The sequence below is a fragment of the Anabrus simplex genome, chromosome 6 (genome assembly GCF_040414725.1).
Source record: "Anabrus simplex isolate iqAnaSimp1 chromosome 6, ASM4041472v1, whole genome shotgun sequence".
NCBI classification, from domain to species: domain Eukaryota; kingdom Metazoa; phylum Arthropoda; class Insecta; order Orthoptera; family Tettigoniidae; genus Anabrus; species Anabrus simplex.
The window spans coordinates 343216467-343238482 of NC_090270.1; the positions used below are offsets into that span (position 1 = coordinate 343216467).

Consider the following 22016-nt stretch of genomic DNA (forward strand, 5'->3'; position numbering starts at 1 on the left):
AAGTCGTAAAGAAAGTAGATGAATATTGATACGTTGGGTAATAAAATAACTAACGGGCCGATGACCTTCGATGTTAGGCTCCTTTAAACAACAAGCATCATCATCATCAAAATAACTAACGATGGCAGAAGTAAGGACGACATAAAAATGCAGACTAGCACAAGTGAGAAAAGCCTTTCTTAAGAGAAGAAATTTTGCTCACTTCAAGCATTGATTTTGGAATTAGAAAGATGTTTTTGAAGACTTTTGTCTGGAGTGTGGGATTGTATGGAAGTGAAATATGGACAATAACAAGCTCAGAAAGAAAGAATATAGAAGCTTTTGAAATGTGGTGTTACAGAAGAATGCTGCAGTTGAGATGGGTATTTCAAATCACAAATGAAGAGGCACTGAATGAAATTGGTAAGAAAATTACATGGCAAAATCTGATGAAGAGATGAAGCAATAGAATGTTAGGACACATCTTAAGACACCCAGGACTTGTTCAGAGCATTTTTTACTGAAGTGCAGGCAGTAAGAATTGTAGGGGTAGACCAAGATATGAATATGACAAACAGATTAGAGCATATGTAGGATGTAGTAGTTACATACAAATGAAGTGTTCAGCACAGGATAGGGTGGCATGGAGGGCTACATTAAACCAGTATATAGACTGATGACCCCAAACAAATGTATGTTGCTATCTTCCTGCACATGACTTGAAAATAGCTTTTAACATGTTCCTTTACTGTTGATAAACTTAACCATAATAGGTATTTTATTTGATCCTGTATTGACTTGTCTAAATCTATTAAATTTCACCATGTTTCATCATACATGTTCCTGAAACATGAGTGATAGAATAAATAATTTTCAATCATTAAAAGTGAATTGACAAGGTTGACCCAACGTAAACTATTTTAAATAGTTTCTTTAATAGATTTAAATGTTCATTTACGTCATAATTATCAATGATGTCGTAGCATAAGAGAAAAATGTTTCTGCAACCCAAAGAACATTGAAGTAATTTCGAGAAAACAGGTAATTTGTCTCATGTAAAGGATGAAATATCACCAAAACAGGAGATTTATCTATAGTTTAGGATGTCAGGAGGGTGATGGTCTCCCGTATTATTAACCCCAAAGCTTAGAGTTGGTAATTATTGTCTTTTATTTTTTGTAATTTGTTTTTGCATTGCACAGACACTGATAGGTCTTATGGCGACGATGGGATAGAAAAGGCCTAGGAGTGGGAAGGAAGCGGCCGTGGTGTGAAAATGGGAAACCACGGAAAACCATCTTCAGGGCTGCCGACAGTGGGGTTTGAACCCACTATCTCCTGGATGCAAGCTCAAACCGGCTGCGCACCCCTAACTGCACGGGCAACTGGCCCAGTAATCAGTATATGAATCATCTTCCAGTTAGGAAGACTGCAGGTTGCTTATACACTAATAACCAAAAGTCATGGGATATACCAAGCAAGTTGGCCATGCGGTTAGGGTCGCGCAGCTGTGAACTTGCATTCGCGAGGTAGTGTTTCAAACCCCGCAGTCAGCAGCTCTGATGATAGTTTTCCTTGGCTTCCCATTTTCACACCAGGCAAATGGTGGGGCTGTACCGTAATTTTGGCCACAACCACTTCCTTCCCATTCCTAAATCATCATCGCCATGTGTCAGTGCGACGTAAAGGGAATTAGTTCAAAAATTATTACTAAAATTTTATTAGCATCAACCTATTCAATACAATTGAGTTCCTAAAGTTAGGATTTACATCTTATTATACTAAAATTTGATCAAATTTTGTAAATGCCTGGAAAAGCCCCATTTCTCCTTTTCCATTCAAACTGTTCATCTCGCTTTCCTTCTCCCACATTTGCGCTTAGCGCTGTCCTCCTCTAATCCAGCATGTTTGCCAAATGTCCGTAAATCTCAATGTTATCGTTTAAAATGGATGAATATCGTATTATATACAAAATTTCAAGCCGCATTTGATGCCGTTAACAAAAAAAGGTTTACAAAATAATTGAGTGTGAAAATGGCAATATTGTGGAATGTTACCTCAAATGCAAAATCTTCATTGCATAGAACTTATGTCATAACTCCTATTTTATATTCACTATATTTGTAATTGTTTCACTGCTGGTAAAGGAACATTTCAGCTCGACGTAGATAAGTTTGTTTTTAAATTCAAATGATAAGAGCGTGCACTATTTGTGTTTCTTTTCAGTCATGTTCAGAGATTCTTATGTGCAAGCACGAAAAAGTCAGTCGCTGGCCAACTTCTTTGCTATTGAATTTACACGTGGGGTCAAACCGAGGCAAATGGTCCTCAGATATGGAAGTTATTTTTAAAACAAACCCCAGGTTCTTATGTCGCTTAGTTCTCACTTTGTGACGGAAATAATGTCTCCTTGGGTTTTGGTTTCGCACAGGCCTGCTGTCTGTCTGGCTGCCTTGACGGCTGGTACGGATCTCCCGAACATCGCTCTCCAGACAGTCGCATGCAGTGTTGTGTTTTGTTATAGTTGGAGACTTTTGTCTACTCTGATTATTTTTAAATCTTCGCTTCTCAACAAACAAGTTCATCGATTTCTTTGGTTGATTGGTTTATTTTGTGTGTGCTTCCATATACAGTATACTCATTTCAAGACTCATGCCGCCTATAAGACGTGGGCGAAGCAACGTCGGTCGAAGAATTCGAAATGCTACAAGCCAAGCTAATTTTCAGTCTAATCAGACTGCACAACAACGTGAAGAGCGAAATGAAACAAAGGATTCGAATATCACAAACCTGTGCAGCGCGTTGGTCAGCTAATAATCTTGTAAATTTGAATCGAGCTGCTTTCAGTTACGATGTTTCAATTGACTACAGTGCCTACCAATGCGTTGTTATTGGATCTATACAGTCAGTTTGCCAAAATTGTAAGGCATTGAAACACAAAAAATGAAGCCGCTGGATTGTGTTGTGCAAATGGCAAAGTGAAATTAGTGCCATTGATTCCACCACCAGATCCATTGTACTCATTGGTTTCAGGAACAGGAACAGATTCCATACATTTCCTTACAAATATCCAAAAATATAACAACTGCTTTCAAATGACTTCATTTGGGGCAACAAATGTACTTCGGGACAATTTCATGCCAACTTTCAAGCTAACATATAACATTGCTTTCTTTTAACATACAACAGACAGACTTATCCCCCATATTCCTTTGTTTATTTTATTTTATAGTTTTTGTGACAAAAATAATAAACCTGTCCTCCTTAATTTACAGATTTTTGAACTCGCTGGATTTGCCAGGATTGCCGCCTCAAATTCTTCAATTAAAGGTCGGATCAGTGGTCATAATGTTACGAAATATCAACCAACCGCGTCTTTGTAATGGCACGCGGCTAGGGGTGAAAACATTACTGAACAACGTGATCGAAGCAAACATTCTAACGGGGAAGTATAAAGGAGAAGACGTTTTGATACCACACATCTCTATGATTCCGATTGACATACCATTTAAATTTAAACGACTGCAGTTTCCAGTGCGGGTCACTTTGGCTATGACCATAAATAAATCCCAGGGGCATTCATTGAGTGTTTGCAGCACTAATCTTGAACACCCATGTTTCTTGCATGCATGTTGCCATGTTGGAAAACCTGTTTACGCACCAGGTAATCAAACAAAATATCGTGTACCTTAAAGCTTTACAGTGAAAAATATCTTCATAGTGTTCATTTGAATCAGTGTTTTCTATGATAGTCATTTCCTACAAAGAAAGAGGAGTAACTTTTGCCACATTTCACGCCATCAACTTATCAAATTACTTGATTTGCAATGGGGGATAATCATGGCTCTGTGAGGGATTTGAAGACCTACCGAACAGTTCCCATCTACGTTAGTCAATCAGGGTTATTTCTGGGTAGTGATATGCTGTGACCTATTTGAGCATTTTCTTATTCACAATTAAGATATTAATATTGCAGGTAATGAAAATATGTTGTTCCAGTAGTTTGTTACTAACTTTTGGTAGCAGTAGAAAAATAACTCATTTGATGTTGATAATGTAGTCATTTGCATTATTCTGATTTTTGCGTGCAGTACAGACTGAATTTCATTTTGTTGCATTGTCATTTATTTTTGACAGAACGACATCTGTCGGGTCAGCTAGTAAGATAATAAATTTCAGTAATATTTTTTAAACTGATGTACATTTCAATACAGACCAAACGTGAAATTTGTAACTTGTTAAAATTTGAATTTATAATTCCACCTTTACAATACTGTAATTGTCTTTATTAATAAGACTACATTACATTATACTCGTGATACATGTTTCGTCCTCTCATGGGACATCTTCAGTCACAAATACAAAACATTAAAAATAAGGTGAGGACACGTTGAAATAAGTAAATAAACAGTCTTTGGATCCTGTGACGTGGCATGATGACGTATTGTCAATCTTGAATGTTAAAATGGTGCGGCATGAACATGATATGAAGCATGAAGTCCAGTTAAAATCACAGATTGAATTGTAAAAAAACAACAAATTGTCCAATTATAAAACCATGTGAGTTGCTGTGCGAATAAAATTATATGCGTATTGTACATACAACAATGTGATGGTAATGCCACATTAAAATAGCTTCTTGATTAGAAGGTGGAGTTATACTGATGATGCAAGTTGAACTTGATTATGTGTTGACAATAGGAGCCTCCTTGCATGCCCTACATCGACCACTCCACCTCAAGTGCTAAAGCTAAAGTTAGCTGTGATTTTAACTGGACTTCATTCTTCATATCATGTTCATGCCGCACCATTTTAACATTCAAGGTTGACAAGAAGCCTTAGCAGTCTTCACAGTAACCACTTGAACGAGCCCATCTCGTCCTCGATGAACCTTGGTGACCAAGCTCTTCTTCCACACAAGTGGTGGGGCATTATCTTCCTTGATGATGATTACAGATGCCACCATGAGATTTGGTTGCATTTGTGGCCATTTATTTCTCTGCTGCAGTTGACAGAGATAATTTGATACCCATGACTTCCAGAAGAGCTGTTCCATCTGTTGATGGAGCTCCCGTTGCATGTTACTGCCAAGTGCGAAGTGTGCGCAGTTATTCGGTTTTTTAACGCAAAAGGTACTGAACCGATAGAAATCCATCACCAGTTGACGGAAGTGTATGGTGAGTCATGCATGGATGTCAAAAATGTTCATAAGTGGTGTAGAGAATTTGCAGCCGGTCAGACTGAAATTCACGACGAACGAAGAAAGGAGCGGGAGACTGTCATTTTCCGTCGAGACAGTCGTGAAGGTTGAGCAAATCGTGCTTGAAGATCGGCGGATCACCCTGGATGATCTCTGCACTTTGATTCCTGAGGTTTCCCGAAATGCCATTCACAACGTCCTGAACAGCATAGCGGCGAGTTGGTATGACATGGGCATACAAAAATTGTCTCAGCGTCTACAAAAATGCATCGACGGAAATGGTGATTATGTAAAAAAAATAGCTAAATGTTCAAGCTGTAAAATGATGTAAAACATTGTAGAAATAAATAGGTCTGTGTATTTATTTAAAAAAAATAGGAGACCTTATTTTTTGAGATTATCTTTGTACCATATTTTAAGAAAACATAGCAGCTTAAAGAGGTGATAATATTTCAGCAGCGTGATACATAGGGCGGAAGGGATCGGGAATTTATTGATGATGACTAATAGTCATCATGTTAAGTACCAATAGTATTTTAATTCTTTTCCAGGTTCAGTACATGCTGTGGGAAAAATGTCATCCTTCGTTCGTGCAACACTGTAGCCACTAGAGTTCGCAACTACAGTCATGCATTAGTGTTCAGCAATACTGTATTGGAACCTGATGAGGTGTTTGAAGTAAGTCTACAAGAGATGGCTCCTCAATGGTCTGGAACATTACACATTGGAGTAACAACTCTGCAGGTCTCCGATGCGTACCCCTCAGGCAATCTTCCAGGAACAATTGCAGGATTAGCTGCTGATACATGGTACATCACAGGTAGGAAAACTGTCTGATAACTAGCTATATACCTTCTAATCTTCTTGATTTTTAAATATTTTGAAAACAAATGTTAAATTCATATTGAAGTCCTGATTCAGTTTAAGTCCAGAGGTGTGTTTATGCAGTAAATTATGCTCTTTGTACAAATCCTATCAGTCATGAACTTGCAATACTAATCTATAAGTAAAGTGCCAGGCCAAATAGCTCAGATAGTAGAAATGCTGGCCTTCTGACCCCAATTTCAAGGGTTCGATCCCATCTCAGTCTGTTGGTATTTGAAAGTGCTCAAATACGTCCGTCTCATGGCAGATTTATCGAGAACTAAAAGAACTCCTGAAGGACAAAATGCCAGCAGTTCGTTGCCACCACAAGCTCTAAAATTGTTAATGAGACGTAAAACTACAATAATAAAAATAAAATAAGTAAAGAGAAATATAATACAACAATTGTCATAATATTGAAACCTAGAGTCTATGAGAGGATCATACTTCTAGACCAAAAAAAAAAAAGTTCTAACATTAATATGTTCAGATTAGAAAAAGAAATTGTAAGTTCTTGAACTGAGCTGAAATACACTGACATGAAAAAAAGTCATAGGATGGCAGAATTTAAGTGGCGCCACTGCACCGTGACGTCTTGGAAGTGCCAAGACCTGTGTCAGGTATGATCAGACTTCTCAAGAGTGAGTGTAAACACAGTCTTTGCTGGTCATGGCAAGGCAACATGAATTATCATTTTTTGAATGGGGTGTGATAGTGGGGACCGGATGGAGTTGTCCAAGTTGTGTGAAAATATAACATTCCTTGACAGTGTTGTGTTTATTGGGAATACCTCATGGAAGGTGTTACCACCCACAGTGAACAGCGCAGTGGCCGATGACAGATGCTTAATGATGGCAACTAGCGTCATCTGGCTAGATTTGTCCGTGGTAACAGACAATCCACCCTGGCTCAGATCACATCCACATTCAGTGCAGGAAGCACGAGGCGTATATACAGCAGGTCAGTGCAGCATGCCCTTGTCAACACCACGGCACCAGGCATAGTGTCTCCCCTGCGCACGTGACCCTGGAGGACTGGTGACGTAGCCTTTGCGATTATCCACTGTTCCAATTGTTTCGAGCTGATGGTTCCGGTTTTGTAGCTGCCATACTTACGACATAGCTGATCATAAGCACCTTTGGATGAACACGTCTGTATAAACTATCAACCTAATGATTCATCCATACAGTTGGTGAAGTTCCAGTTTGTGCTTTGGACAATTTTTTGTCAGTGTATAGTTTTAATTGCTTCCTTGTCACACATCCTGGGTTTTAATTAATGTACACATTTTAAACCTATGTAAACATCACCTAAAGCACAACTTTCTGCAAAAAAAACAATTTAAGCATAACACCATTGTGTTTAGTTTTAAGTTAAAATGTTTAATTGGTTTAAGGACTTGACCTTAAGATTATCATTAGGCTGAAGATGCCCAAAACTAGGGTAAAACATCTACCTAATTAGTATATGTAATGCATGTAGCATTTAATCACTACAGAATATAATTGTATTGAATAGGTGGACACAGTAAATTTTATTCTTGAAAGAATTTTACTTATACGAATGTCATTCCACGCTATTTCTCCGCTGACAGCTCGGAACATACCACTTAGTCGAACAGCTCACCTTCTTTCTCCCAGTTTTTCCCAGCCCCAAACTTAGCAACATTTCTGTAACACTACTCTTTTGTCGGAAATCACCCAGAACAAATTGAGCTGCTTTACTTTGAATTTTTTTCAATTCTTGAATCAAGTAATCCTGGTGATGGTCCCATACACTGGAACCATACTCTAGTTGGGTTCTTACCAGAGACTTAAATGTCTTCTCCTTTACATCCTTACTACAACCCCTAAACTCCCTCATGACCATGTGCAGAGATATGTACCCTTTATTTACAATCCCATTTATGTGATTACCCCAATGAAGATCTTTCCTTATATTAACACCCAGATACTTACAATAATCCCCAAAAGGAACTTTCACCCCATCAACGCAGTAATTAAACCTGAGAGGACATTTCCTATTTGTGAAACTCATAACCTTTCTTTAACCCCATTTATCATCATACCATTGCCTACTGTCCATCTCACAACATTATCGAGGTCATTTTGCAGTTGCTCACAATCTTGTAACTTATTTATTACTCTATGCAGAATAACATCATCCGCAAAAAGCCTTACCTTTGATTCCACTTCTTTACTCATATCATTTATATATATATAAGAAAACATAAAGGTCCAATAATACTGCCTTGAGGAATTCCCCTCTTAATTATTAGAGGGTCAGATAAAGCTTCACCTACTCTAATTCTCTGAGATCTATTTTCTAGAAATATAGCAACCCATTCAGTCACTCTTTTGTCTAGTCCAATTGCACTCATTTTTGCCAGTAGTCTCTCAGGATCACCCTATCAAATGCTTTAGACAGGTCAACCGCGATACAGTCAATTTGACTTTCTGAATTCAAGATATCTGCTATATCTTGCTGGAATCCTACGAGTTAAGCTTCAATGGAATAACCTTTCCTAAAACCGAACTGCCTTCTATCGAGCCAGTTATTAATTTTGCAAACATGTCTAATGAAAGAATGTCTTCCCGAAGCTTACATACAATGCATGTTAAACTTACTGGCCTGTAATTTTCAGCTTTATGTCTATCACCATTTCCTTTATACACAGGGGCTACTATAGCAACTCTCCATTCATTTGGTATAGCTCCTTCAACCAAACAATAATCAAATAAGTACTTCAGATACGGCATTATATCCCAACCCATTGTCTTTAGTATATCCCCAGAAATCTTATCAATTCCAGCCACTTTTCTAGTTTTCAACTTTTGTATCTTACTGTAAATATCATTGTTATCATATGTAAATTTTAATACTTTTTTAGCATTAGTCGCCTCCTCTATGTGGACATTTTCCTTGCAACCAACAATCTTTAGATACTGCTGACTGAATACTTCTGCCTTTTGAAGATCCTCACATACACACTCTCCTTGTTCATTAATTATTCCTGTAATGTCCTTCTTGGAACCTGTTTCTGCCTTAAAGTACCTATACATACTCTTCCATTTTCCACTAAAATTTGTATGACTGCCAGTTATGCGTGCCTTCATGTTATCCTTAGCTGACTTCTTTACTAGATTCAATTTCCTTGTAAGTTCCTTCAATTTCTCCTTACTTCCATAGCCATTTCTAACTCTATTTCTTTCCACTCAGCATCTCCTTCTCAGTCTCTATATTTTCTATTATAATAAGGTGAGTCTTTACCATTCCTTACCACCTTTAAAGGTACAAACCTGTTTTCACATTCCTCAACAATTTCTTTAAACCCATCCCAGAGTCTGTTTACATTCGTATTTACTGTTTTCCACCGGTCATAATTACTTTTTTAAACTGCCTCATGCCTGCTTTATCAGCCGTATGGTACTGCCTAATAGTCTTACTTTTGAAACCTTCCTTTCTATCACATTTACTTTTAACGACGACGAAAACAGTTTTGTGATCACTAATATCATCTAATACTTTGGTTTCTCTATAGAGCTCATCTGGTTTTGTCATCACCACGTCCAGAATATATTTCTCTCTAGTTGGTTCCGTCACTTTCTGAATCAGCTGTCCTTCCCATATTAGCTTATTTGACATTTGGTAAATTTAGATCTCCGCTACAATCACATTCCTTTCCTTGTCGTTTCCCACATAGCTGATTATCTTATCAAATAATTCTGAATCCATGTCAGCGCTACACTTTCCTGGTCTGTACACTCCAAAGACATCAAGTTGCCTATTATCTTTAGAAATGAGCCTTACACCTAGAATTTCATGTTTCTCATCTTTAACTTTTTTTTTTGTAGCAGTACCATCTGTTATGGTCAAGTTTATTAGCAATAAGTCCTGTATGTCTGAGTCTGACATAAAACAACTTGTGGGGGAAAATATCAAGAGTTTTGGGACCACAAAATGACCTCCTAGGTACTCTCTATCTCGCAAAGGTATAGTTGAACTTTGTCAGGAATGCACGCTTGCCAATAATTGGATGAAACAGTATGAAGGTCTCTCCAGTAGCGAGTGTTGGAATGCAATTAAAATGACGGTTAATGTCACTGCAGTAAGAACTGTCCTGGCTACATCTCTGAACGATAAGCTCTGTCGGTGTTGCCACAGAGAGAGAAGGGGGGGGGGACAACCACTGGCCCAGGTTCTGGGATCGTGCCCACATAGCGAATCGCTGAGGAATTATTGGAAATTTTCAGCACCATCGAGTAAGATCTTTACTCACAGGTAAACTTCAAAGGAAAGGTTACATCGTTTATGAAGTCCATGACATAACATCAAATGGCAGCACTAGATGCATAGACATTATTGTTTTTGAAAATAGCAAAGAAAAAGGCTATATAATAGACCTGAGCATCAGATTTGAACACCATAAAGACAAACCAGAAGAAGTAGATGCTGAGGAAAAGAACATTACTTTCCGACAGTCCCTTTCTACAAAAATAAATACCATGTACAAGAAATTGAAGTGATTGTGTTGATGCTTGGAGCATGTGGTACAGCACCAACATTCTTCATGAAGTTCTGGAAGAAGTTGGGCTTGCCAAAAAATGGAATACAAGACAATGTACTTAATGTAATTGGTAATTTATTGGGAATTGTAAAATACCACCTCTACAGTTAGTAATGTACAGGGTGAGCAACATAAAGCAGAACCAGTCCTGCAGCCCAGTAGTGCAGCCTGCACACAGGAGGTGTGTGCGTGACAGAAAGTTCGCAGTAAATACATTGCTGCGTAAGCTATTTCTAACAAACAAGCAAACAACACAAAACAACACAAAAAATAAAAGTACTCACATACATCATGCCAGGAGATGTTGAAACTGCCTCCCTTCGTTGTTCAAGCATTTCTGCCACAAATGTAGGAAATTGTTCATTACCCTCTGCAGTTCTCTCTGAGAAATGGCAGCAATTTCTTGACGAATGTTATTTCGAAGCTCATCTAAATTGTGTGGATATATTTTGTACGTTGCCTGCTGCCATTTCTTGATGGATACAGTACTTTTGTATCCATCTCTTGTCACAGGCCAGAATAAAGTGTAGCTTTCACCAAAGTCCCAGTCTCATCCATGGCTGTGACAATATGGAAGCTGCTGGGGTATGGGTGGTGCTAAGTAATGACATTCAGAGCACGGCTAGTGCATCTGAGTGTTATGAAAGGTGTTGCTCATAGGGTCAGTCATGCTGCAATAGCACTTTCTGACCCAGTGAGGAAAGCAATGGCAAACTACCTCACTCCTCGGCTTGCCTAGTACGCCTCATTTTGGTGCTGCCATTGGTTTTTGCGGTTTCCTTATAACCGCATAACCTTTGGTGGTGTTATTTGAGGATCCAACCAGCCTCTGGGCTGATGACCTAACAGTCATATTTTGTACACGTTTTCTTTCAATGCCCCCCCCCAGAGATAAAAATCGTAGGGGGTTAAATCGGGGGACCAAGTAGGCCATATATTGTTAGTGATAACTCTATCTTCAAACACTGCATGGATTTCTTGTAAGAAGATGTGGGCTGAATGTGCTGCCACAGAGTCTTGCTGGAAAAACGCGACTCTTCTTTCCCTCTCAGTTAATTCTCCAAAAAACAGCGCAGGATTTTTTGCACATATCTATCACAATTGATAGTTTCCGGAAAAAAATTTGGCCTATTATTCTCTCTCCAGTAATAACGCAGCACACTCCTATTTTTGCATCTTGCAAGGGTACTTGGTGAAGCTGATCAGTTTTTTCAGTGCTCCAATAACGATTATTTTGTGTATTAATATTCCCACTTAGGTGAAACCATGATTCGTCCAAACAGAACATTAGATTAGGGTCAATTTCTTTGTCGTGTATCACATTCAAAACCCATTCACAAAATCGCATTCATAATGCAGGGTCACCCGGTTTAAATTCTTGCACTGCAGTAATTTTTTATATCTTTAACTTTAGTAACTTCGTACCCGTTCAAATAGAATCATAGGAAATTTCCATTTCCTGAGCAAGTTGTCAAAGTGATTTAGTAGGAGACCTTTTCAGAGCATTACCAGTGTTACCTACAGTTTCTTGTGTAATTTTTCTTCTTCTTCTTCTTCTTCTTCTTCTTCTTCTTCTACAGCTTTTCCTACATCTGTGGGGTCGTGGGTACAAACTGTGTTGGTCCTGTTTTACGGCCGGATGCCCTTCCTGATGCCAACCCTGTATTGAGGGATGTAATTGCTATTACGTGTTTCTGTGGTGGTTGGTAGTGTAGTGTGTTGTCTGAATATGAAGAGGAAAGTGTTGGGACAAACACAAACACTCAGTGCCCGAGCCAGAAGAATTAATCAGACATGATTAAAATCCCCGGCACGGCCAGGAATCAAACCTGGGACCCTCTGAACGGAAGGCCTCAATGCTTATCATTCAGCCAATGAGTTGGACTTCTTGTGTGAGTACTGTACGCGGTTTGTTACATTCGTTATCAGGAATACTTCCCGTCTTGTGTAATTTATTTATTAATCTATGAATCAAAGTCTGACCTGGAACTTGAACATCAGGAAACTTCTCTTGAAATAGTCTCCTTACGGACCTTGCACTTTCTGTACAGACGTATGAATCATAATTGAATACTCTTTGGGGAACAGAATACTGATACCCGACTTGAGCCACCTGAGCCATTTCACTGAATTCATACACTGTACTAATGTCACCAACAAAACATGTGTCACGTTTGCAAACATTCAACAAAGCCTGAAACCTTGCACGGTGGCGCGGCCTTGAGTACATCCGGCACTGTATTTCATCACCGACCGACTCACTCACTCAGGAATTTCCGCACACAGGATGGAGCGGTTCCGCTTTATTCTGCTCACCTGGTATTTACACAGACTGTAAACTTGCAGTGATGTTGGCCTGTTCTATATTGTATTAACTCACTCAGTCAACCTGTAAATTCAGGAAGTTGATGGTTGTGCAACAAATAATCATCTTTCTCTCTCTTGGACTTCTTATCTATTACAATATATATCAAATAATTCTTCTATTTGTTTATAAATTTTCTCAACTACCTTGCCGGGACCATCCCGTAGTGTGGAAGTACACTTGTATTATACCCATCAGATGTACTGGGTAGGTTTTTATGAACTTCTTCACTGTTATTTTCCTCTCAATACAATTGCTACTCCACTGTTTCCATTTTTAACTTTGTGAGTATGAATTGCTCTAAAGTCTTCAGACTTGAAGTCTTCATTGCCTCCCAATCTTATTTCATGTATTCCTAGTACACCTGATTTACTCTTGTTGGCCGTGTGGTTAGAAGCGCATAGCTGTGAGGTTGCATTTGGGAGATAGTGGCTTCGAACCCCACTGTGACAGTCCTGCAGATGGTTTTCCGTGGTTTCCCATTTTCACACCAGGCTGTACCGTAATTAAGGCCATGGCTGGTTCCTTCCCACTCCTAGCCCTTTCCTGATCCATCGTCGTCATAAGGCCTATCTATGTCGGTGCGATGTAAAGCAAGTTATATCTATCTGAACCCCAACATCGGCAGCCCTGAAAATGGTTTTCCTTGGTTTCCCGTTTTAACACCACACAAATGCTGGGGCTGTACATTAATTAACGCCATGCCCATGTCCTTCCTGCTCCTAGCCTTTCCTTTCCCATAGTTGCCATAAGACCTATCTGTGTCAGTGCGATGTAAGGCCAATTGTAAAAATAAAAAAAAATCATTTACTCTTCATCATTGAATTCTTCGCCTCTTCTAGTCTACCAGGTTCAAGCTGAGTTTAACATTCCATGTACTAACAAAGGACATATCATTCACTTTGTGAGGATTTTGCAGGGTGAAAACAGGAGAGGCCTTGCTATAGTTGTCCCCTCCTGTTTCTGGAATACAGACATTTAATACCACAACGAGAATTTCCATTCTCCGTTACCAACATCTACCAATTTTGTTTGTGAATATAGTTAGTTTGTGGAATTATGCTCTGGCATTTGCAGTTCTGAAGCATAGGGCAGAATAAAGGTGCCTAAAGTTTACTCACTTGTCTGAAGTTTATGACGCACTTTACTTACCTTTTCCTACTTTGCATAAGGAAAAAAGGGAATTTTATCAGAATAATTTTGATTTTGTCCCTTATTACTTTCCAGGAAATGAAGTTCGAAGAAATTCCACAACTCTCAAAGTTAATTACTGCCCTAGCTTGGAATGGTTAACAACAGGAGACAGAGTTGGTGTCCGGAGGGGTGCAGATGCCACGCTAAGCTTTTTACTCAATGGAGAAGACATGGGAGTTGCTGCTACTAACCTGCCAAAGGTAAGCCTATTATATCCTAAATATCAGGAGAGAGTTGCTTATACACTGTTGTTCCTTCATCAAGCAAGTTAGTTACATAGATTGGGTCACATAGCTCCCAGAAGATAGTCGGTTCAAACCCTACTGTCGGCAGCCGTGAAGATGGTCTTCGATTTTCACACCAAACAAATTTTTGGGCTGTACCACGGTCACTTTCTTCCCAGCCCTAGCCCTGTCCTATCCCATCGTCGCCGTAAAACATGTCTGTGTTGGTGTGACTTAAAATGGACTGCAAAAAAAATCTTTAATTCCCAGTCCAAGTCTCTTATGCATTACATTCTTGATATTATATTAATTTGACTTTGAATCTAACATAGTGAAAATGAAAATGAAAATGAATTATGTGTAATACAAAAAGAATACAAGGAATGTTGTAGTTGTGTGTAAACACAAGTTGGCAGGACAAGTTGATTCAAAACACTAGTGGGCTGAGATAGGGAAGTGTTCTATTGCCAATCCTGTTTACAATAGTAATGGATGACATCATGAGAACAGCAAAAGTAGCATATGGAGGAAGAGAAATGAACATGATGTTGTTCGCAGATGATATTGTGATTTGGGGAGAAGATGACATGAATGTTCAAGTCTTGATTTATGAATTTCATTTTCCGTATTGACATTTACCAATCTTCATAAAAGGAAAGAAAATTCCACCTAATCAATACATTTATTTTCTTGTAAAGTATTACAATCTAGGACCGGTTTCGACCCTTCATAGGTCATCCTCAGCTATATTCCTATATTTATATGCTTGACTCTTTGCCTGGTTGGTGTTAACATCTTGATTTATGAATTTCATTTTCCGTATTGACATTTACCAATCTTCATAAAAGGAAAGAAAATTCCACCTAATCAATACATTTATTTTCTTGTAAAGTATTACAATCTAGGACCGGTTTCGACCCTTCATAGGTCATCCTCAGCTATATTCCTATATTTATATGCTTGACTCTTTGCCTGGTTGGCGTTAACATCTTGATTTATGAATCTCATTTTCCGTATTGACATTTGTAATACTTTACAAGAAAATAAATGTATTGATTAGGTGTAATTTTCTTTCCTTTTATGAAGATTGGTAAATGTCAATACGGAAAATGAAATTCATAAATCAAGATGTTAACGCCAACCAGGCAAAGAGTCAAGCATATAAATATAGGAATATAGCTGAGGATGACCTATGAAGGGTCGAAACCGGTCCTAGATTGTAATACTTTACAAGAAAATAAATGTATTGATTAGGTGGAATTTTCTTTCCTTTTATGAAGATGAATATTCAAGAACAGTTGGATGTGGAGAATGGGAAGATTGAAAAATGTGGATTAAAAATAAGTGTAGAGAAGAGTAAAACTCTTGTTGTGACTAGAAGGGAGAAAGAAGAGAAAGGTCAGATTAGACTTACAGACAAGCCCCTGGAAGTAGTGGAAACATTCAAATACCTGGGGGGTGAATTAATGGAGAATGTTTGACTGGATGCCGAAATTATTAAGAGGATTCAAGTTGGAAGTTGTTTCTATCATAGTGTAAGAAACATGTTATGGGACAAAGGTGTGCCAATGGAAGCAAAGGAAACTATGTACAAGATGTATTACGTACCCATAACAACTTACTGAACAGAGACTTGGACCGTGACAAAGAAGGATGAGAGTCTAATACAGGCAGCCAAAATGAAGTTCTTGAGGAGTATGATACACAAGAGTAAAAGAGACGAAATAAGAAATGAGAAAATCCAGGAAGAAATTGCAGTGGCAGAGAGAAGATCCGACTAAGATGGTTTGGGCACATAAAGCGAATGAGTGATGAAAGAATGGCAGAAAAGGTGATGGAAATGCAATTGCAAGGAAGGAGAGGCCATGGACGACCACGATTGAGATGGAAGGACACAATCCAACGCAGTATTAGAGAAAGAAACCTGGACTGGGATACAGTGTTGGAGGAGGAGTGATGGAAAGACCGAAGAAAGTGGAGAGGAACCATGTTTGCCCGTACGCGGTTACAGCTGGATAATGGGAAATGATGATGATGACAAAAAGAGTCTAGCTCCTTTGCTTAATGGTCAGCATACTGGCCCGGGGGAGGGGGATTTTAACTGTGTTTGGTTATTTTATCTGTCTCAGAGTCTGGGTGTTAGTCTTCAAAAACACAATACAACATTCTACTATCCACCACACAAACACATCATAAGGTTGACAGTAAGAGCATTTGGCTGTAAAACAGGACTAATTCATAGGAAGTGCCAGCCCCTAAATATTGTGAAAAAGGCCCGGAGGAGAAGAAGAACAACAACTTGTACAAATTAAGCAGACTTATTCAACCTGCCATATGTTTTCATTTCAGAATGACAAGTTCATAAATTCTCATGGGAAATGATAGGTACCAAGCAAGAGGCTGCGTGGTTTGAGTCACCTAGCTGACAGCTTGCATTTGGGAGGTAGTTGGTTCTAACCCCACTTTTGGCAGCTCTGAAGATGGTTTTTCATGGTTTCCCATTTTTACACCAGGCGAATGCTGGGGCTGTACCTTAATTAAGGCCACGGTTGCTTCCTTCCCACTCCTAGCCCTTTCCTATGCCATCGTTGCCATAAGACCTGTCAGTGTTGGTGCGGCGTAAAGTTAATTGTAAAAATAAATAAAAATTGATGGGTATTCTGGGTTTACTATCGAGGTGGATAAAGGAAACATTGAGATAACTGAAATACATGTACTTAACATGTTAGGATTGAACTGAAACTGTGACCCATGTAGCCCTTTAAGGGGTATGGACTTTCCAAGATGACTGTGCTTAACTGTGTTACTTTCTTGACCATGTTTGTTCTTATCCGACAGATCCTGATTTGACCTCATACGGCTCAGCGAACCCCATTCCAATGTGCAAACTGTGATTCTAGTATCATGGCAACCTGGGAATCATTCTTGGGGCCTCCAGGAGAATGTCAAAGACATTATATATGGCAGCAATAAAATGATACTTAAATAGAAATATTTTTACATTACATTAACATCAGAGAGTCATCCAGTAGACATTTCAAGTGTAAATATTGTTTTTTCTCCCATTATATCTTGTAATAAGTATTTCAAATCTGAATTTTGCTGTACAAACAAACCGAGTCACTATTTCAATGATGAATATTGTTGGTGCCTAATTTCTTCAAAATGTTAAATAATTATTTCTAGTTTACTTAAAAACTTCACTTAAATCGAGAGCAAATAAAATTTAGTGTACCATTTAACAAATACAACTTCGCTTTAAAGAATTGAAGACAGAGAGCACAGAAAATTTAACATATTTTGGCTGTTATAAACACAATTCCACGACTAGTTCCATTAGAAGAAAATCTAGAACTTCCCTCTTAATTTCAAGACTACCCGTTCTTCAGAGTCAGAAATTCAGGAACATCTTTCAGAAGTTGATAAAAGCTTTGTCATAGATTTAACCCTTTCCGGGTGGCAGTGGATTATGGCCGAGGGCACGAGTAAATTCCGAAAAAAAGTAATTGATGTAAATACTGCTAAGACTATCCCAAATTATGCATTCATGTATAAAGAGAACATATATTTTGGATTTTGCTGAATTTCAGCTCTGATCTGTTCCAGGAACAAACTTTTATCTTTTTGTAAAAAAAATTTCACGCAGAAATGGCACAAGCGTCACTGAAAAATGTTATCATTATAATGTTGTTTATGAAATTGTTGTTGTAAGTTGATTACTGTAATCATAGTTCACCGATTAAGTACAAGAAGAGAGACAAATAATAATAATAATCACAATCCTAAAAATAAGCACTGTACAGTTCTGAATGTTATTGCTGTAGTAATTGTTCGCTGAATAAATACCACATGGAGACAATAATAATAATAATAATAATAATAATAATAATAATAATAATAATAATAATAATAATAATAATAATAATAATAATAACAACAACAACAACAACAAATGCTTTCATATCTGAAGCACTTGGAGGAGACCATGATGAAACTCATATCCCTTTTAGTCTGGGATGTTGCTTTCTTATTTGTGTTTCCCTGAATACAAGTTTTATTCGTAATTTTCTCAAAAATCTCATCATCAAAGAAAAGACATAAATATTCTAGTGGACCAGTATCTTGATATTTTTTTCTTTTTAATGTCGCACCGACACACACAGGTCTTACATGTAATAACTTAATAACTTAAATAACTTAATGTTATTATTTCAATCAAATAACTTAATGTTATTATTTCAAACACACAGGTCTTGCGGTGATGATAGGCCTGGTGTGAAAATGGAAAACCACAGGTCAAAATGTGATGGTAATATAATCCGCCCCCCCCCCCCACTGAATATTATATATGATATCATAGTTGATGGTCCAGGTAAAAATGATGTCCAGGCAGAGCCAGGTGGGTGTGCAATATCGTCTGTACAGTCACTTGTGCCGCTCTTGCTATCACAACCGGTGCCAGAAGAAATCTTGGGAAATTGACCTTCACTGTCACTAAATGCCACTTTGCTGCCACTTTCATTATCTATTGGCTCTATCTCATCTCTTGTGATTACTTTTCTCTTAACCATTTTGCCAAAAACCTGGGGGGTGTGGACGGAAAATGTATACCACAATATTCTTCAGCCGCTCACGGTTGACAAACTCGGCTGATAACTCACAAAGAAATGTGCCTAACATAGTCATAATGCCAGCATTCAGCTTTAAAATGTTTGTAAGTGCGACTTATGTCTTCTGTTGACCATTCGTGTTACTATTTGAACTCGGAGAGCCAGTAGTAACATTTTGAAGTATTGTGCAACCCCATATATGGGTTTTCGCCGAGGTAAGGTTAAAGATATCTGAGAAATTTACTTTGCGGTATTTTTTTTTGCGTCGCATCGACAAATATAGGTCTCATGGTGACGATGGGATAGGAAAGGCCTAGGAATGAGAAGGAAGTGTTCCTTGGCCTCCAGAAATCTTTTACAGGTCATCATGTACCCAGTGAGAGTATCCAAGCAATAGCTCTAAAGAAATACTCTTGAAGTATGCGAGTAATTGTGTCACTTTTCGCAGAAAAACTTTAGAAGGTACATTTTCACAAATGAATTGAACTGAGAAAATTTAATTTAAACCACATTTATTGATCCTGAATTTCATACGTAACTTCACTTGAGGAAAACTTAATTTTTTTGTTTTTAAAATCAGTTATTGTATATTAAATTTTAGCCTCTCTCTTGCTATATAGGATCTTGTGTTTGAATTCAGAGGAAACCAATTCCGCTAATATTTCGTACCTATCCGTATTTGGTGCCTGCAACGGCTTCAGTTGACACACAAGGACGTACATTATTTGTAGTCATGATCCTTCTACCTTATTCACAAGACATCCAACCTGTGACAGTACAGTTCGGTGAATGAAGTCAGAACGGTCGATCCAGCAACACTGGCGACACACAACGCCGCACCTGCGTAGCAGCAGGTTTTGACCACCTGCTTCCAACGTTGTTCAGTTGAGCATCGTGTGTGTGCCATGTAACACCTGTTTCACACAGTGCGTGTTTAGTGCGTTGGTTTTGAACTGCGAACAGGAACATGAAAGACCAAAAGATCAATGTAAAGTTTTAAGCTTGGCAAGACACGGAAAGAAATGCATGCGATGCTGGTACGTGTTTATAAAGATCAAGCACTGTCCTTGAAGAGTGTGTATGAGTGGTTCGCCCGTTTTCAAAGAGGTCGGGAAAGTGTTTCTGTCAACCCCCGTAGCGGAAGACAGGCGACCCCCGTAGCGGAAGACAGGCGACCGCCGTCAGTGACGGACAATTAAAAATAGATTATAGATTACGAGTCAGTGACGGAAACGTTGAGAAGTAGAGGGCATTACTTCTCCGGAATCCCCTCGTCGGGAAAAGGTCACAGCCGAAAACTCACCCATCAAAACGATGCTCATCACCTTTTTCGATAGTCAAGGCATTATCCACAAGGAATTTCTGCCTGAGGGAACGACGTTGAATGCTGCACAGTACATTGAAATATTGACCCATTTCATGAAAAGTCTACACAGGGTACGACCCCAGTACGGACAACAAGGTTCATAGTTTTTTGTTCATGAAAACACTCGCCCACACACAGCCAATATTGTCGAACAGTTCATGGCAAAAAAGGGGGTGGTGCAACTTGAACATCCCCCATACTCACTAGATCTCAATCCTCCAAACTTCTTCCTATTCCCACGATTCAAACTCGCTTTGAAAGGAAAGAGATTTGACGATATTCGTGACATCCAACGAAACGTGATGAGGTTTTTGAACACCATCCCAAAGGAAGCCTTCTTGCAAAGTTTCCAGGACATGTATCGCTGATCTCAGCAGTGCATAGTTACGCGAAGGGGACTATCTTGAAGGACAGTAAGGTCACTGTCGTGCATTGTTCATCTATGTTGATAGTACATGACTATTCACTGAACTTTATTGTCACAGGTTGTATAATGCTGAAACCATATTTTGCCATGAAAACAATGCAGAAGTTTCTGAAGCTCTACTGAATTGACTAAACAAGTTTTCCATTTCTTATGAAATACATGCTTACATGTTAAACATCCTGAGTTATTATGTGAAGTCATTTGGTAGATGAAATGACAACATAAATGTCAACTTCAACATGTTAAATTTATCATGTTGCTAAATGTTAATCAGTAACACTTGGCTGTAATTGTCATAATATCACTCACAGTGAATACACATGGTAACATTGAAACCTGCCACAGTTGTTACGACATGAAGAAGAAGTCTGTGTGGCCTGACACTGTGGTTAGTCTGCCGGCTAGGAGAGGTAGTGGTATATATTTTTTTTTGCTTTACGTTGCTCCGACACAGATAGATCTTATGGCGACGATGGGACAGGGAAGGCCTAGGAGTGGGATGTAAGCGGCCGTGGCCTTAATTAAGGTACAGCCCCAGCATTTGCCTAGTATGAAAATGGGAAACCACGAAAAACCATCTTCAGAGCTGCCGACAGTGGGATTCGAACCCACTATCTCCCGGATGCAAGCTTACAGCTGCGCGACTCTAACCGCACGGCCAACTCGCCCGGTATATAATTTCTAATCACTAGATTGCATGCCAAAAGCTTTAATATTAATGTTATTAACATTTTAAGCTCTTTAGGCTTTTTCAGTCGTGAAATTACCAGCATTTCGCCCCAATGTAGCAGTGGGCTCATTAGTTGGATCGCTACACCTTTCCAAGACGCTGGCATCTAGTGCGCCATTGAGACACCACTGCAGGCTTCTTATGTACGACAATGCAGTGACGGTGCACTAGGGGAAGCGCGTGCCTCCACTTTTATAAATGCCTTCCTTTGGTGTTTATATCAAAACTAAGGTTCCTAGAAGGAAACGATAATTTAATTTCATAGATTGCAAATGCTAAAAAAATGTTATTAATGTTATTGTTTTTTACATCCGACTGACACCTTTTTTGACAGTTTTCGGAGGCGCCGAGGTGCCAGAATTTTGTCCCATGGGAGGTCTTTTACATGCCAGTAAATCTGACGTATTTGACTACCTTCATATACAACTAGACTGAGCCAGGATCAAACCTGCCAAGCAGGAGTCGCAAGGCCAGCACCTCAACCATCTGA

The 22016-nt window shown here is 38.8% G+C and overlaps 1 protein-coding gene across 1 annotated transcript in view; it reads left to right on the top strand.

Annotated features, from left to right (window-relative positions):
* The window catches only part of Neurl4 (neuralized E3 ubiquitin protein ligase 4), a 426720-nt gene that overhangs the window by 275037 nt on the left and 129667 nt on the right, over positions 1-22016 (top strand). The window contains exons 16-17 of the mRNA XM_067148903.2: positions 5731-5999; positions 14203-14369. Coding sequence (XP_067005004.1) covers positions 5731-5999; positions 14203-14369 — 436 coding nt within the window. The remainder of the gene's footprint in view (positions 1-5730; positions 6000-14202; positions 14370-22016) is intronic.